The sequence below is a fragment of the Bos taurus genome, chromosome 7 (assembly GCF_002263795.3).
Source record: "Bos taurus isolate L1 Dominette 01449 registration number 42190680 breed Hereford chromosome 7, ARS-UCD2.0, whole genome shotgun sequence".
Lineage (NCBI taxonomy): Eukaryota > Metazoa > Chordata > Mammalia > Artiodactyla > Bovidae > Bos > Bos taurus.
Genome location: NC_037334.1, coordinates 90,240,059 through 90,252,921, shown reverse-complemented (window position 1 = coordinate 90,252,921; position 12,863 = coordinate 90,240,059). Strand labels below are relative to the sequence as shown.

At 39.2% G+C, this 12,863-nt stretch overlaps 1 protein-coding gene across 1 annotated transcript in view; it reads right to left on the bottom strand.

The window, feature by feature from the left end:
- Nucleotides 1-12,863, bottom strand: part of ADGRV1 (adhesion G protein-coupled receptor V1) — a 541,233-nt gene that overhangs the window by 415,208 nt on the left and 113,162 nt on the right. The window contains exons 30-34 of the mRNA XM_010807603.4: nt 11,763-11,978; nt 10,829-11,073; nt 9,422-9,603; nt 7,538-8,349; nt 1,330-1,539 (exon numbers count right to left, since the gene is read on the bottom strand). Of these exons, the coding sequence (XP_010805905.2) occupies nt 1,330-1,539; nt 7,538-8,349; nt 9,422-9,603; nt 10,829-11,073; nt 11,763-11,978 (1,665 nt within the window). The remainder of the gene's footprint in view (nt 1-1,329; nt 1,540-7,537; nt 8,350-9,421; nt 9,604-10,828; nt 11,074-11,762; nt 11,979-12,863) is intronic.

Here is a 12,863-nt window from a genome sequence, read left to right as displayed (position 1 = left end):
GCCCCACCATGAATAACTACGTGCTGGGTAGTCCCTCAAACATTCAGTTTCCTTGTCTGAAAACCTGATGTATATCATCATACCCACTTCATAGCCCTGTTGTTGAAATTAAGCAAAATAATGGATGTAAAATGTCTGGCAGGCAGAAAACACTCAATAAATGTTATTGTTGTTGTCATTATTATTAAGATTAACTTATCCTGCGGTGACGTTTTACTCATATTATACTACAAATAATTTTTTGAGAGTTGATGATCTGTCTTTAGACTGGATTTACAGCAATTCGTTAGTCACTTTTACTCACTGTTGCTATGACAATATGAGATTCTAAACCATTAATAAGAGGGAAGAGTGTTGGAAAATGTCTCAGATATTTGCATTAAGTTGAATAAACTTGCAAGTTGGGAATATGCTAAGGTAAAACATGATGCACACTAAAATGCCCTCAGTTTCCAGCACAGCCGCAACACTAGCTATAGGATTCTGTCCAGTCTCTTAATTTGTGTGTCAGTTTTCTCATCGTAAAAACCAAAGTCCAAATGCATGATCTATATCCTTTTCATTTCTTAAATCTTTGAGATACGATTATTTTTAAACATAAATTATAGTGAAACACAATCTATAAATACCAGTTTTATCTCAAACAGAATTATTCAAAGATAAAAACATTGTCCTGATGCTTTACACAAACAAAAAGCAGCCTATAAACATAAACCCTATATTGATGTAAACCCTAAATGAGGTAAAATATTAAGTTTCAAAGAAATTACTGTTTTTTATGGGAAAAGGGGATACTTTATAAATTTTCTAATTTGGCACTTAGTTCATAAATATACTGCCATACAAATATAAAATCCAGGCTAAAATAGTCACTGATTAGAAACTACTATTTGTTTGGAACAGTCAATATTTCACCATTTAATATCAACATTTAATCCTTAGCATACATATGCTATGCGCCTAAAACTAGGCTAAGCACTTCGCATTTAGAGCTAATTTAATCCTCACACAGAAACCAATGAAGGAAATAGTATTTCCCGTAATTTAACAGATGAGAAAGCTGAGCATCCCAGGTTTGACCAACTTCCTTAAAATCACACTAGTGGGGAGTGGCAAGCTAGAACACAATACCAATCTGTGAGGCTCCTGAATCGAGTTAAACAGATCGAGTTATACAGCCCTCTCCCAAATAAGCTCCACATATATTAACAGACCCAGCTGTACAAAATAATGAAAGAATTTGTAAAAATGGGAAACTTTAAAAGACAAGACAAAAAATTACCTCCATGGAAAAGAGAGTGAATGTGCTCAGCAATAAAAAGAACCCACCTTCAGGACCTATGACAGATCTAGAAGTGGTTTGAAAGCCAACAACGCCCGCCACGTTGTCATTGGCCAGAATGTTCACTCTGACGGTGTCGGAACTGGGCAAAATTCTACTTCCACCTTCCGTGTACACCAAACTAACCACAATGATTTCATCATCCTCTGGCTCAGAGTCATCCAAAATGGTCAAAACGGCAACCTTTTTGGTTTCACCTGTGAAGAATTAATGGGATAAAACCTAAGTAAGAAAATCATCAACAGAGAATTCACAAAGGCCGAAAATAACTTCCTTCAAAAACTGGTAAGTTAAAATGTGTGGGTGCTTGGTTGCTCAGTCATGTCGGACTTTCTGCAACCTCACAGACTGCAGCTTGCCAAACTCCTTCCTCTGTTCATGGCATTTCCCAGGCAAGAATACTGGAGTGGGTTGCCAATTTCTCCTCCAAGGACTCTTCCCCACCCAGGGATTGAACCTGTGTCTCCTGCATTGGCAGGTGGATTCTTTACCATCGTGCCACCTGGGAACTTCTTTAAGTAAAAATACATGAGTGAATTATAACAGTTCAATATCTTGAGCAACATTAGTGTCACTGTAAGCAAATGTACTGCAGCCATGAAATTATAAGATGCTTGCTCCTTGGAAGAAAAGTTATGACCAACCTAGACAGCATATTAAAAAGCAGAGACATTACTTTGCCAACAAAGGTCCCTCTTGTCAAAGCTATGGTTTTCCCAGCATTCATGTATGGATGTGAGAATTGGACTATAAAGAAAGCTGAGCACCGAAGAATTGATGCTTTCTAACTGTGGTGTTGGAGAAGACTCTTGAGAGTCTCTTGGACAGCAAGGAGATCCAACCAGTCAAACCTAAAGGAAATCAGTCCTGAATATTCATTGGAAGGACTTCAGCATCAGTCCTTCCAATGAATATTCAGGACTGATGCTGAAGCTGAAACTCCGATACTTTGGCCACTTGATGCAAAATTTGGAAAAGAAGAAGTAAAACTCTCACTATTTGCAGATGACATGATCCTCTACATAGAAAACTCTAAAGACTCCACTAGAAAATTACTAGAACTAATCAATGACTATAGTAAAGTTGCAGGATATAAAATCAACACACAGAAATCCCTTGCATTCCTATAGACTAATAATGAGAAAACAGAAAGAGAAATTAAGGAAACAATTCCATTCACCATTGCAACGGAAAGAATAAAATACTTAGGAATATATCTACCTAAAGAAACTAAAGACCTACATATAGAAAACTATAAAACACTGGTGAAAGAAATCAGAGGACACGAATAGATGGAGAAATATACCATGTTCATGGATTGGAAGAATCAATATAGTGAAAATGAGTATACTACCCAAAGCAATTTATAGATTCAATGCAATCCCTATCAAGCTACCAACAGTATTCTTCACAGAGCTAGAACAAATAACTTCACAATTTGTATGGAAATACAAAAAACCTCAAATAGCCAAAGCGATCTTGAGAAAGAAGAATGGAACTGGAGGAATCAACCTACCTGACTTCAGGCTCTACTACAAAGCCACAGTTATCAAGACAGTATGGTACTGGCACAAAGACAGAAATATAGATCAATGGAACAAAATAGAAAGCCCAGAGATAAATCCATGCACATATGGACACCTTATCTTTGACAAAGGAGGCAAGAATATACAATGGATTAAAGACAATCTCTTTAACAAGTGGTGCTGGGAAATCTGGTCAACCACTTGTAAAAGAATGAAACTAGAACACTTTCTAACACCATACACAAAAATAAACTCAAAATGGATTAAAGATCTCAACGTAAGACCAGAAACTATAAAACTCCTAGAGGAGAACATAGGCAAAACACTCTCTGACATACATCACAGCAGGATCCTCTATGACCCACCTCCCAGAATATTGGAAATAAAAACAAAAATAAACAAATGGGACCTAATTAACCTTAAAAGCTTCTGCACATCAAAGGAAACTATTAGCAAGGTGAAAAGACAGCCTTCAGAATGGGAGAAAATAATAGCAAATGAAGCAACTGACAAACAACTTCTCAAAAATATACAAGCAACTCCTACAGCTCAACTCCAGAAAAATAAATGACCCAATCAAAAAATGGGCCAAAGAACTAAATAGACATTTCTCCAAAGAAGACATACACACGGCTAACAAACACATGAAAAGATGCTCAACATCACTCATTATCAGAGAAATGCAAATCAAAACCACTATGAGGTACCATTTCACACCAGTAAGAATGGCTGCGATCCAAAAGTCTACAAATAATAAATGCTGGAGAGGATGTGGAGAAAAGGGAACCCTCTTACACTGTTGGTGGGAATGCAAACTAGTACAGCCACTATGGAGAACAGTGTGGAGATTCCTTAAAAAACTGGAAATAGAACTGCCTTATGATCCAGCAATCCCACTGCTGGGCATACACACTGAGGAAACCAGAAGGGAAAGAGACACGTATACCCCAATGTTCATCGCAGCACTGTTTATAATAGCCAGGACATGGAAGCAACCTAGATGTCCATCAGCAGATGAATGGATAAGAAAGCTATGGTACATATACACAATGGAGTATTACTCAGCCATTAAAAAGAAAACATTTGAATCAGTTCTAATCAGGTGGATGAAACTGGAGCCTATTATACAGAGTGAAGTAAGCCAGAAGGAAAAACACCAATACAGTATAATAACGCATATATATGGAATTTAGAAAGATGGTAACAATAACCCTGTGTACGAGACAGCAAAAGAGACACTGATGTATAGAACAGTCTTATGGACTCTATGGGAGAGGGAGAGGGTGGGAAGATTTGGGAGAATGGCATTGAAACATGTAAAAATCATGTATGAAACGAGATGCCAGTCCAGGTTCGATGCACGATACTGGATGCTTGGGGCTAGTGTACTGGGACGACCCAGAGGGATGGTATGGGGAGGGAGGAGGGAGGAGGGTTCAGGATGGGGAACACATGTATACCTGTGGTGGATTCATTTTGATATTTAGCAAAACTAATACAATTATGTAAAGTTTAAAAATAAAATAAAATTAAAAAAAAATAAAGAACTGACTCATTGGAAAAGACCCTGACGCTGGGAAAGATTGCAAGCTGGGGGAGAAGGGGACAACAGAGGATGAGATGGTTGGATGGCATCACCGACTCAATGGACATGAGTTTGAGTAAGCTCATGGTAAGTAAGTTGGTGTTGGACAGGGAAGCCTGGAGTGCTGCAGTCCATGGGGTCGCAAAGAGTCAGACACAACTGAGCGACTGAACTGGTATGTTAGCCTGTATATCCTTTTCACTTATAAAGCACTGTAAAATATCATTAACATGGACAGACTGTGGAAAGGAAATTTTGAATTTGGAAAGTTAAAGGGTAGAATTATTTCAAGGAATCCTGGTTTTATTCCTGGTGTCTAGCCTAGAACCGTGACCTAGCTAGGGGAAGAGACTCTGAAGCAACTACTGTTTAGATATAGTTCCTTCCAGAAAGATGGATCTCATTCTCATCCTGGTGTTACTGTGAATGATTTGCAGATAACCAGCCCAAAACTTCCCTGAAAGACCAAGGACACTTAGGGAATAGTGGTCAAAATGAGATTCTGAGGCAAAGAAGCCACCTAAATGGGATAAGTCTTAGGGGAGCCAGATGAGATGACAACATCAAATACTAGTTCTCAGGATGTGGACAATAAGGGAAGGAGGCAGAAGAGGACCTCAAAGCAATGTGTGACAGCAACAGGGCCAAGAATTTACTCTGTGATTTAGTCTAGGACCCCACTTGTAGACAGACCACTGAACACCCCCAAACCCAACACTGATTCTGCTGTTCAGCCTACAGTGGTCCCCATCTAATTCACTGTTTTGAAAGAGGCTGAAAGGGTGAGAAAAAGCAGGACAAAGGAAAAAGCAGGTGTGAATCCATGTTCTCTGTTTCATGACGCTGGCGTGCAAGTGCACACGTGTGCTCAGGCATGTCCGACTCTTCGCGGTCCCATGGACTGTAGCCCGCCAGGCGCCTCTGTCCATGGAATTTTCCAGGCAAGAATACTGGAATGGGTTGCCATTTCCTACTCTGGGGGATCTTCCCAACCCAGGGATTGAACCTGCATCTCTCTGTCTCCTGCACTGGCAGGCAGATTCCTTACCACTTCCCACTTACCTGGGAATCCCCATGACCCTGTATGTTTTATCAATTCAGTGTTAAGACTGCTTCAAGAGAATATATATTATCTGAGAATACAGGTCAACTACAAAATATAGTCCATTTTGCATGATGCTAAAGTTACAACTCCAGGTTAATACTAACTGTTGTAATGGTACTACATTACATGATAAATTCTTCATAGTTACCAAAGCCACTAAAACAGCTAATCTTAAATTTTCATCTCCATTCCCTCCTCAAATTTTCATTACTTTCCTTGAAATAGGGGAAAATGTTACCAATTGCTGACCTATGCACATACATACCTCCCACATCAAGTGTATCAGTATTCCATTGTTCCCAAAATCAATTACTAGGAAATAACCATTATAGAGGGCTTCCCTGATGGCTCAGCAGGTAATGAATCCATCTACAATGTAGGAGACACAGGTTCGATTCCTGGGTCAGGAAGATATTCCCTGGAGAAGGAAATGGCAACCCACTCCAGTATCCCTGCCTGGAAAATCCCATAGAGAGAGGAGCCTGGCAAGCTACAGCCCACAGGGCTGCAGAGAGTAAGACACGACTGAGTGACTAAGCACAAGCCCAACCATTATAGACAAGTTTTAAACTATCTTAAAAAGTTACTCTAAAATGTAATGCTTATTAGATGTTTCAAAAGTATAATCTATATGCATCATAACCCCTAATTACTGTTTCCAAAAAAAGTATATGCATTAAAGGATAAAATATGCAATGAATTGCTCTAAGATATGAAATTGCGAATAACATTTACTTCCTTCATTTTATTGTATAACTTGAAGCTTTTATGAGTATAATTATTTTCAATCAGAAAAAAACCTATGTTAAAAAGCCATATGGAATTTATAAGTGCCCAAATCATGAGTTAAATAATGATTTCAGTAAAGATATCTTTCTTTCATCCAAAGAAAACTATTTTAAATATATGAACGTTCAAAATTTTCAAATACTTGGTGATTCAATCAACCCTGGAAAAGAATTGGTAAATCTGCACTAATCCTAATTATTTTCCAAGTTCTCTATAATTTCACTGTTCATGAAAATTTTAAATAGTGATCCCATTCAAGTCTAGGACCAGTATTACAAGCTCATCTCTCACTAGGTCACTACACTTAATATAACATGAATAAAGTCACCCAGTGAAGTGAAAGTCGCTCAGCCGTGTGACTCTCTGTGATCCCATGGACTGTAGCCTGCCAGGCTCCTCTGTCCATGGAATGCTCCAGGCCAGAATACTGGAGTGGAGTGGGATCAAACCCAGGTCTCCTGCTTGCAGGCGGATTCTTTACCATCCGAGCAACCAGGGAAGCCCAAGTTTATACTATTTATGCTGTTGCTGTTGTTTAGTTGCTAAGTCATATCCAACTCTTTGTGACCCCATGAACTATAGCACACCAGTTCACCCTGTCCATGGGATTTCCCAGGCAAGAATACAGGAGTGGGTTGCCATTTCCTTCTCCAGGGAATCTTCCCAACCCAGGAACCAAACCTGTGTCTCCTGCATTGGCAGGCAGATTCTTTACCACTGAGCCACTAGGGAAGCCCTTATACTATTTATACTTGTTATTTTCTTTGGAGGTTTAGCCTGATTTGTCCGTGCATATGAAAAAGCTTCCCATTTCTTGACTATCAATACTTTTTACTCAGATGTTTAATTGTGGATACATGGCTCATTCTTATAACTTCCTTTACAAAATTAAAACTGGCTTTAGATATGCTTCTGCATTTCCTTAAAGGCTCTGCTATCACACATAAAAGGGATAAAATCCTCACATTCCCTCTTCTCTTTTTATTCAACTAAAAAGATAACACGCATAGGGCCCCATCAGCCCTCTATATGTCAGGTCAACCATTAACAAGCCAACTATGACTTTTTTCATTCACTTTTACATATTAGCAAGAATGTACATAGTAAGAATATATATGAACACTATCCTAAAAATGGACTATAATGACTTTCCCAGGGGGAACTGAAATCCATTGAGAACCATCACTCACCTTCAGCAAAAGTCAGAATGTCTCCAGCACCTATAAAATCTAAACCTTCAGTAGCTGTTCCACCAACGACACGCCATTCGACTGTCACCTGACCTAAGCTGCCCCCTGTCCTGTGGATCACCATCTCCACTGTGCTTTGAGGCTGCTCCTGAACTTCGACATATAAGCCATCTTCGGAGGTGTTGGGACTAATACTGTAGATCACAAACACTCCAAAGGCATCACCATTTAATGCTATGACAACTGTAGAAGTGTTTGGCTGTCCTATGGTTGGCTGGTTTTTAAAACTGGCCGTGATGTTCATGAGATGAACTTCGAGGAGAGAAATCAGGAAACTCTCATCCATCTCTGGGAAATCATCGGGAAGAATGGAAACAGTGAGATTTGCGAATTCATCGCCTTCCAGCATGATGGCCCACTGCCTCGTCACAGGCTCATAGTCACTGCCGGCCACAGCCTGACCGCTAAAAAGAGATGCTACTCTGGTCACGTTTTTCTTGTAGGTCCAGAAGTCGGAGTTGTTAGCGGTTGGGCTGGCCCATGAAGTCATCCAAAAACACTGGGGGCCTTCAGAAGCACTGAGAAAGGAAAATGCTGAGCACGCGTGTTCTTTGAGGCACAAAGTGGCACACGTATCCTGAGGCTCCCCCATCGCAGAGACATTCACCCAAGTTCTCCAGAGTGGGTCAGGCAGCCCTTGAATTGGCGATTCATAGTAGGACAGTAAGTCTTGACCCTCCTCAACTGCAAGAGCCACTACATCAATATCAGAAGTGCCGTAGAACAACAGCAGCCGACCAAAGTGCCCTCCGCTAAAACGTGGAGTGACAAGAGACAGGTTAGGCATTCAAAGCAATCTGTGCATTACACGCAGAGGCGAGAACACTGACTGTGGCTTCCACTTTTTTTAAGTGGATAAGGTACTAGCACAGACACAACCATGCTCCTTAATTAGCTTTCTATGTCTCACTGAGTTTTCTCATGTAAGGAAACCTGGTTCATTTTCATTCAGGCAATACTTATTTTTAACCCAGCTATGAAAATATCTTGCAAGATACGCAAATCGTATCCACTCCAGAATTTTTGAGCAGAGTTAGAAAATGAGTCTTCACTACTAACTTTCACTGAAACTAACAATGAATGATACCGACATGGGTACGTTTCCAAGAAATGTAAATGTTAATTACTTGCCACAAGGTTGCAAGACCACCTATTTTTCTATTTCTGAAGGAGCTCAGTGAACGGTATGCTGCTGCTAAGTCACTTCAGTCGTGTCCGACTCTGTGCGACCCCATAGACGGCAGCCCACCAGGCTCCCCCGTCCCTGGGATTCTCCAGGCAAGAACACTGGAGTGGGTTGCCATTTCCTTCTCCAATGCAAGAAAGTGAAAAGTGAAAGTGAAGTCGCTCAGTAGTGTCTGATTCTTAGCGACCCCATGGACTACAGCCTTCCAGGCTCCTCCATCCATGGGATTTTCCAGGCAAGAGTACTGGAGTGGGGTGCCATTGCCTTCTCCAAGTGAATGGTATGCTGCCTCACAAAAGAAAGGCAGGAGAAGATAAGAACCTGAAAATCAACTACTTCATATGGCATCTGATCCTCAATTTAGAAACCAGTTGTTTTAAGTTCTAATTCAAACAAATCACCAATTAAAGCAATAAATGTCTGCAGTTAGAAAGCCAAATGATGTATAACCCATTTCACTAATAAAAGGTATGGGAAAATAATGAGTACTTCATAGTGATATGCATAATTTAATTAACAGATTATAATAACCTGTAAAATATTTTACGTTATGTAAAAACTACCATAATTAAATTATTGGATTGTGCAAGAGATCCTTTTCCACCACCCCACAAGTCCCAAGCAGCCATCCCATATACCTTCTCCTGACAGTTATGTTAGCACAGGAACTTCTCTCCAGGGGCTCTTGAACACGAGAAACCGACTGAACAAAGGCTACTGTACCATAAGGATTATCATTGGCAGGAATAATAATATTTGCCACTCGATCTAACCCAATAGTACCTCCACCAGAGGCATCAGTTAGTTGCACTTGGATAACCTAAAAATACAGTGAAAACTTCCTTAACAGAATCCCGGTTCTGAAATTAGAATAAACATGATGCAAGAAAAAAAAAATCAAAGATATCCATACAAGAACAATATAGTGTAACACGAATGAACATAAAGAAACTCCTCCACTACATTTACAAACCCAACATGTAACAGAACAATCCTTCACCAACTTTAACACTAGAGCATGACTGCATGTAAGAAATACAGGCTGTTTAAGTTCCTTAATATTCTGTTATACAATCGTGTGAATCAATTTTAAGATGCCTCTTTATGTTTACCACTTCAATAACATACTTGTAATCCCTATACACTTTTTTACGAAGGGAGAATATTGCATATGTGTTTTATGAATAGTTCATTTATTATGCTTTATTTCCCACATTCTCATAAGGGGAAATTCTCTGATAAAATTTGAAACAAAAATACATCATGATGTCACCTAAATTTAGAGGAAAGGAAAGAGAAATGTTTTATATGTATTAACTAATAACTAATATTTAAGAAGTGAGTAATGACACAATTAGCACTCAACTGAAATTTTATGGACCTCTCTTCTATAAAAATTTGACACTATTAAAGAATAAATGCTGTTAAATCTAATTTTATGAGCTCCAGGTTTTAATAATACTTGAATTTCATAAAATAAAATTATCTTCAGCCAATATGTCAGTGATGAATCAACTTCCCCACTGAGACGCTATCTTTATTTGCCACTGCACTTCTTTATCATGAAAAATAAATATCAGGCAAGTAAATCTCACATGGAATTTGTCACAGAGTAAATCCTAAAGAATAAATGAATGTGAAGAAAAATCAAAATCCACATATAATTAAGATTGATTGGCTCACACTCAAGCCAAGAGAGATTATGAATACAAACAAATTTTTATGTGAAACTATATAGCAAACTTTCTGCCAGATTATATATTTTTAATCACTTAACCAAAATGTAGAAAAATATAATTGTACAAAAAAAATCTTATACTAGTAAACTAGTATGTGAACAAGTATGAGACCTATTTCTAAAACATTCTTGTTTTTGTTTTCTATAAGGATCACTTTCCAAAGTGATCACTACCAAATTGTGAACATTCTCACAGAAATAATTTATCGGACACCTCTATAAATGTCACAACAACAGGCATCTGTTCTAATTACTATAAGACAAGATACGGTTTACAGTGTCATTCTAGACGAGCCATTCCTCTCACCTCTTCAATCTCCGGAACGTCGTCAGCCAGGACCTCTAACAACAAGGTTTGAATGGTTTCCCCAGGGGCAAAGGTCACATTACCTGAGACAACTCGCAGGTCGCCAGTAGCAAGCTGTCCATTAATAGTGGCAACCCACTGAACAGTAACATTGCCGAGTGTCCCAGAATTTCGAATTATTGGCAGGTTTACCTTCACTGAGTTAAACTCAGGTTCCTCTACAATAAGTTTAGTAATCTGAAAACCTAAAGGGCAAAGCAGAGATAATTTCAAATACAAAGTAAAACTAAGTCAACATAGAGCAAACCAACTGCCACCCTACAGCCAATAATTCCCCCCCACCCCTGAGCAATCTAAGAGGCTAAACTCCACAAAATCAGAGAAACATGCTATGATACAAATTGCTCAGGCCTGCCTGACAAATTTTCCAAATTATTTTTCATTACGATAGAACCAGAAATCATAAACTCAGATGCCCACAGAGGTCAGACATGTATCAGTCATGAGTGAAGTGGGTCCTATGACTTCTGGGGTGAATGGCATGGTACAAGCCTGCGGCTGGTATTTTGCTTTGAAGACTGATGCTATGCAAAAAGGGGGGCTTGATGTCACCATATTTTTTTTTACTATAAAGAAAGCTCAGAAATTCAGATTTTTGTACAAATTTCTATAAATCAGTTCTTTTAACAATTGGTCTAAGATTCACAAAATACATCCAGGAGCCAGATTTGACCTAAAAGCCTAAAAGTGTATATGATCTCTAGGTTTATGCTAAGAGGTTGATTTCTAACCACAGGTGGTGAACATACATAGATGTCCATATATATCAGTAATAGCAGGTTTAAAGGAAACAAGATTAAATCAATTTTGAGGCTCTAAAAATAAATGTATGAATCTATACAAATAAGTAAGAGACTCGGACTAGTCTCATTACCGAATAATCCATAGGGATCATCAGAGGCCTCAATAATAATGATCGCCTCTGTTAACGCCCCGAGCTTCGCCCCTCCTGTTGTTTCATTCAGCAGCTGCACAAGAAAAGATTCTTCCAGCTCAGGGTAGATGTCATTAATGATATATATTGGCACAGCTTTACTGGTTTCCCCTTCTAGTAAGACCACGTCCGATGAAGCTATACTATAATCTTCACCTACAAAGACAAAAAGAAAAATGCTAAAACTTCTTCTAGGACATGATAATAAACTCCCCATATACTAGGGAAATACTATGGCGTATCACAATTTATGGGCATACTTCGCAAGACGTTTCTGAGGACAGGGATTGCATTTATTTTAAACAGAAGATTTCATCCCTCTTGCAAGAATAAAATGGGTTTGATACAACACAATAAGGAAAAACCATCCTGGCTATTCAAGCTCATGCCTTCATTTTTAGAAATACATATCCATAGTGTTCTACGTGCCATATACACATATGGATGCCACAAATACACACAGACATATAGATATGGACAGGCACATGAATGTAAAGAATCATTCACTACCACGAGATGGCCCCTTATTTACAAAAATAAACAAAATGTAGGGTACGTTCAAAACGAACAAAACAAGAATTCTCATCTCACTGGGGAGACCAATTACACTGCTGCCCAGAGACGGGTATGTCAATATCATCAATCTTACAGCTGGAAAACAAAAATGTTTCTACAGAGTTGGATTAAAAGCTGCTAATGTATACCCCTCTATGGCACCCCACTCCAGTACTCTTGCCTGGAAAATCCCATGGATGGAGGAGCCTGGTGGGCTGCAGTCCATGGGGTCGCTAAGAGTCAGACACTACTGAGCGACTTCACTTTCACTTTTCACTTTCTTGCATTAGAGAAGGAAATGGCAACCCACTCCAGTGTTCTTGCCTGGAGAATCCCAGTGATGGGGGAGCCTGGTGGGCTGCCACCTATGGGGTCGCACAGAGTCGGACACGACTGAAGCGACTTAGCAGCATTCATGTATGACCTAAATCAAATTCCTTACGATTATACCATGGAAGTGACAAATAGATTCTAAGGGATTAGATC